We start from the raw sequence: 5,934 nt of genomic DNA on the forward strand, positions 1-5,934 counted from the left end.
ATAAAAAATTGGAGAGAGAGAGAGAGTGTGTGTGTGTGTGTGTGTGTGTGTGGGGGGGGAGTGGGGGTAAATGGATTAATCACAGCTTGATGGAATGACAGGATCAATGAGCTAAGGAGTGAGTAAGTGTAGAAGCTCCAAAGGCTAAGGCCCACTCACACCATAGTATGCGGAATCCTGTCCCCATTGTTTAATTACAACAATCTCCCCAGCAGCACGGTCACTCAGCGGTGGCTGGAGTGCTTAATGCTCTGATTAAAGCTCTTCACAAAGAAATTAAGCTCAAACCACCAGCATTTGTTACAATGGTCAGCCCACCTCTGGGCTGCCTACACAATGAGCGGGCAACTAATAAAGGTCCCTATCTACTTTTGCCACCTCTTCTCTCTACCACCTTGCACCTTCACTCTCTCACACACTTGTCACTTGTCTTTCTGGATCTGTCCCTAGGTGCTCAGTAACGGTAACACCCTGCAGCTGAAGGCTGTTACCCAGGAGGATGCTGGAGTATACACCTGCAAGGCCATTGTTCCTCGGATTGGAGTTGCAGAAAGAGATGTTACTCTTACTGTAAATGGTGAGTAGCATCTATCCTTAGTCTGCTTGTTATGTTGGTCATAATGCTTAAAAAAAAGTTACTACAAACTTGACATATGGGACTTGTTTAATACTGTTTTTCTTTTTTTCATTATTTCTGCTCTGTTCTCTATTTTTTCACACCAGGCCCTCCTATCATCACAGCAGATGCCACACAGCATGCTGTCAAGCACTCCAAGGGCAAGCTGGAATGCAGGGTGGGAAGCAGCCCCCCACCAGATAAGATTGTAAGTGAACCTCTTGTTTGTCCTGTAAGTCATTCACTTATCCTGGGAAGCTTGCATATTCTGTGTCCCTCCTAGACACACCCATAGGAGAGTAGTCACTCACAGTAGCTTTACCCCTGACCTCACCTTCACATCTTTGTGCCAGTACATGCTCACATGCTAACAAATATGAATACGCTCGTATTCACAACTGTAATTGCCCAGACAGTGACTGGAGAGATAGTAGTGTTGAAAGAGCTGTGGGAGACAGGCTTCCTGCAGGTTTCAGCCAAACCGCATTCAATTAGAGGCCCAAGAGGCATCACTCGGTTGACCCTGTTGAACTGCTGAACATACACTGGGCTGAGAAAGGATAATTAGGGTGTGAGGAGGAGTGAGAGACAGGTGCCCTGCTGGCCCTGAGCTGGAAGCAGTAGAGGAGCCTAATTTCATAGTGCTGCTACCTAACCCTCCTTAGGCCTCACCTGCAGGGCAGACGTGGGAGGCAGCTTAAACATGAGCCCGTGAGCTGTGTCAGCCATGAAGCACCTTAGAGGTCAGCAGAGAGAAAGCAGAACACAGAGAAGAACTGATGTTCAGTCAGAAGGCTGGCAGGAATCTAAGGATGAACCACCATGCTGGTCTCTGCTTTGCGCAGAGGTGAGGAGCCACATAAAAATGTGACTTACTCCCTGTTTTCCATTCTCTTACGTCTCTCCCCAGGTGTGGACCTTTGGAGACATGACTCTGTCTTCTGGTTCCTCTGGTCGTTACTCGGTGCAGACAGTAACCAGCGACCATGAAGTCCTGTCTTCTCTGGTGTTGTCTGAGACTTTGGCTCAAGATTTCCAGCTGCGCTACAACTGTACCGCGTGGAACCGCTTTGGCACCGGCACTGCCTTGGTCACACTGAAGGAGCAAGGTACAAAACTGATAAGTGTAATAATCCCCATCTGAGCAAGTCATAGTAATAGTTTCAATCCCTGCTGTGGAGGAGACAAGATTAGGTGAATGCAGTGCTGCTGTCTTGTGCTTATCTTAATTATACTCTTCCGATCGATTTGATTTAATCAGCAGATGGTTCTTTTAATGAATATGTTTGCCCTATAACATAGATATTGATTAGGGACAAAAGTCAATTAGATGAAGCCACATGTGTTCGCGGTTGGTCTCATATTCTCTATCACTGTGTCAGAGCCAAACTCAGCATCTTAGACTGAAGCCCCATTAGGTAATCTTAAGATTAGCCAGTAGTACTACACTATTGCTAGTCAAAGCCTTTGTTGCAGCAGACACCAAAAGTAAGGTCCTCGCCAGTAATTTACATCAACGTAGCAGAGTGGGGTCTCCAGAGGAATGGGCAGCGGTATCTCCTGGAATCTCTAATTAGATTACTGTCTATTGCTTCATTGCATGTCAGGCCTTGTTACCCTTCTTTTAGAGAGATTAGAGACAATAGCCAGGCTGTGGGATGCTGGATTGCCCGCATGAGCATATGCTCGTGGTGAGGAGGACAGGGCTTAGTGCAGATGAATTCATATAGGAGCTGACGTTTCAAGAATTAGCAAAACAAATGAGTAGATCTCTTTTCTTTCTTTTGCTGTGATTTGCACGTACACTGACATTTATCCTCTGCTATTTTCATCCATCCCCCTTCTCTTGACAACTACCTACCCCAACCCTCTGGTGTCACACTTTTCTTTTGTTACTGTTCTTGTTACAGAAGCCCTGCCTATGCTGATTATTGTTGGTGGAGCAGTAGGTGGAGGCTGTGTCCTGCTCATCTGTGTCATTACTTTGGTCTCTCTGTGCTGCAGGCACACAGGCAAAGGTGAGCTCAACGGTTAGTATGGGCAGCCGATTCTTCAAATTAAACAGACAAAATGTTTCTGATTTTTAGTTTTTTATCTGTGTTGGTTTTTACTTCCTCTTATGTATATAGAATGAACTGTACATTACATATTTTCCCTATTAATCTCCATAGGTAAGAGGTGCACCCGTCTGTCCAAAAGTGATATCAGAGTTCAGATTGTTCACAGTGATCACAACGCTACCCGTGGCAATGATGATGAGGAGGATGTCAAAGAGCCCATGGTAAATTATATTTTCATCAAGACTGTGATTGAATGCTTGTGTTTTGCTCTCAGTCAGTTGAGGTCTTGTCCATTTTAGTAATTCTTCAAATGCTTGGTCTTCCCTCAGGCTCCGAACAGCAGCGAGTCTCCAGGGACATCACGCACAGAACACAGTGATCTCTTGGAAGAGGAGGAGGATGAAAGATCAGACATCAAGGTACAACTAAAATACTTCCTTTATACACTTTCAGAGTAACAAATATGTATTATTTTACTCCATTACATTAAATACACATTCCTGAATCTTGTCATGCTCATTTTCTTTTAGGACCCCACCAATGGCTACTACAATGTCCGTGGGCATGATGATCGCCATATCCGTAGCAGTGGATTCTCTGAATATGTACCAAACTCCCGGCCAGTCTACACTCCATCACAGCTGCCCTCCCCCAGCCCTATGTACGGTCAGCACGGCTCCCAGCCTCGTATCTATGACTTCTCCCATAAGTACGCAACCACCACTGTGACCCGATCCTCTTATGAACATCAGCAAGCTGCCCAGCAGCAGCCTGCCCAGCAAGCGAACGTTTATCCCACTGACCCCCTCTACAGTGGCTCCGCTTACCTACCTGCAACTTATGGCCGTGCTTTCACCAGCTATGTTAAGCCTGCTTCTTATGAGAAAGTGGATGCATATGACCAGTCGGATCAGGCCAGCAAAGTGTCCAGCTCTTCCCGCTTCTCTTATGCCTCCTCACAGGTGTCCTCCCAGCAGTCTGACTATGGCCGGCCTTCGCAGCGTATGCAGACACATGTCTGATTGGACAAATTATTTAAGAATAGAAGCAACGACTCGATAACCAATGTCACTTCCACATAAATGTGTGGCTAGACTAACATGGACAGTGACTTTCCTTACTTGGATCGTCCTTCACGGACATCTCTGTGCAAGGTTTGGAAGGAGTCGTGATTTTGGTTATGGGATAACCAACCTTTTTGTTGTGACTGATGGTGGGAAGAATGCAAACTGTAGAGCACCTGAGCTGGAGAATTCAGCAGATTGTGATGTTCAAGTCCAACTTCTAATTACAGTGTGATACCTCACCAGGTTATCTCTACATGATGGTCACCCAAACTGTGGAGATATTCTGCCAGTGCAAGGGCCAACTTGAAAATCTCCTGAATTTGAGTGGCCAAAATAACTGGGGTAGCTGTTTACCTGCATTCCAGAGTTTACTTTGTGTCAACGCTAAATGTCAAACATGGCCTCTTAAATACTTTGAATGAAGATACTACAAGCTAAGAGATATTTGAGGAAAAAAACAAATCTATTGTCGTCTGTCATTTGGTGTTTTGTTGGCATGCAAAAGGAATTCTAAGCACATTTGTGTCTCTATCATCAACAAAAGACAGAGCTATCCACACAGACAGTTGCATCCTGTTCTGCACAATAGGCTAGCTCTACTGACCAACGAGTGCTATAGGCACTGTGCTGTATGAAGAGTCTAATCAGAGGCGGAATACTCTTGGCCTGAGCTGTATTCCTAGAGTTTCTTCTGATAACACCTGTGCTTGACTTGGCAGTGTTTCTTACTGGTGGATAAAAGAGGGAGTTATGAAGAGAATGTGTAATTTAGCCTTCATTTTAATGGAAGACTATATGTTAAATACAGTATGTGTATTGTACCAAGAGGGACAAGGTAAGGCCATGACAACCCAAAGATGGTGATAATTGTACAGAGCTAAAGGGAGGCTGAAGCTGAATACTGCTGTCCTACCCCTGGTACTGTTTGCTACTGTGTTTTCTGATTGCAGAATGAAGAGTAGGCTTTTACCAGAACAATCAAATGTGGTGGTTTGGGAAGAAAAATGGTGGCAATCTTGAACTTGAAATAAACTTGAATGCAGCTTCAACTTCATCAGGCTCAGGTGTGGTTAGATGTGTTAGGCTGTCCTAATGTGGACCATACACTCAAGTTTTACAACTCAATCAGATTTTCTCAACATGTTTACAAAAAACAGTACTACCCTAAAACACTAAATAACTGTACAAATGGCTGAGCCCATCCTTTCTCTCTGTTGCATGCAAATGATGTGTCTAGTGAAAATCTTCAGCGTTTATATTCATGTCCATTTCATGTTTGAGACATTGGTTTCTGCACCTGGTCCAGTTGCATTCCACTTCCTGGATGTTTCAGTATGGATGCCTGTACTGCCATTTGTCTAAAAAGCTGTTACCAGGCAGCCTACAAGAGAACACTTAAAGTGAGAAAGCAAATATCATCGCTTGTCTTTATTTTTATATTTTATATAAGCCTTAATGTACAGCGTGTAAGCTGCTATATTGTAAAGTATCTTTATATACATATGTATCTATCTTGTTTTATTTGGGTCCACAGATTTTCTTCTATAAGTTGTTCATCAATCATTGAATGCAGTTAATATGCTTTTTTTTGGGTCACAACTAATTGCCATTTGGTTGTTCTTTTAATAATGTATTAAGAATTTTATTTGCTAAAAATGAGCTATTGTTGCTTGTACCTTTGTACACATATTTATATTTAAATAAAACCATTTCCGATAAAGAACTGGCTGTTTTGAATCTTGGGAGTTCATCCTCCTGGTGAGTAAAGTAGCTTCATGGATATGAGGCATAGCAACAAACAAAGCTTCCCATGTAGCAACGATGATGAATACATAAATTAGCAGCACTGTCTATGTTGATTTTCCTATTCTCCCAGTGGTGCGCTGCTTTTAATGAAGACAGATGAGACAGTAGAACCCCTACTGCATGTGTATCCACCTCCTGATGCAGACGTGCCCATCTCGTAGGGTAATAGGATAGAGCTGTGACAAAGGTAGGTATTATTTGACAATATGAGTTTGTTGTGTCACCTCTGTTCCCCAGGTAGTAGGCAAGTCGCTCACAACGGGGAGGAGATGTACATGCTCATTATGATTCTACTGTGAGAAGGGACAAGGTCTCACAAGGCATGTATTTATTATGCACAACATGGTACTGAATGAAACCCAGACAAATAAAACAGGTAACGCAA

The 5,934-nt window shown here is 43.6% G+C and overlaps 1 protein-coding gene across 2 annotated transcripts in view; it reads left to right on the forward strand.

Moving 5' to 3' along the window:
* kirrel3l (kirre like nephrin family adhesion molecule 3, like) overlaps positions 1-5,461 on the forward strand; it is a 32,500-nt gene extending 27,039 nt beyond the window's left edge. The window contains exons 9-15 of one of the 2 annotated variants that reach the window (XM_030157952.1): positions 451-577; positions 724-824; positions 1,527-1,725; positions 2,527-2,646; positions 2,788-2,897; positions 3,006-3,095; positions 3,207-5,461. In XM_030157952.1, the coding sequence (XP_030013812.1) occupies positions 451-577; positions 724-824; positions 1,527-1,725; positions 2,527-2,646; positions 2,788-2,897; positions 3,006-3,095; positions 3,207-3,698 (1,239 nt within the window). In that variant the 3' untranslated portion in view covers positions 3,699-5,461. The remainder of the gene's footprint in view (positions 1-450; positions 578-723; positions 825-1,526; positions 1,726-2,526; positions 2,647-2,787; positions 2,898-3,005; positions 3,096-3,206) is intronic. The other variant, XM_030157953.1, reaches the window with a different exon arrangement.
* Positions 5,462-5,934: the final 473 nt, after the last annotated feature.

Source organism: Sphaeramia orbicularis, chromosome 16 (genome assembly GCF_902148855.1).
Source record: "Sphaeramia orbicularis chromosome 16, fSphaOr1.1, whole genome shotgun sequence".
In the NCBI taxonomy this organism is placed as follows: domain Eukaryota; kingdom Metazoa; phylum Chordata; class Actinopteri; order Kurtiformes; family Apogonidae; genus Sphaeramia; species Sphaeramia orbicularis.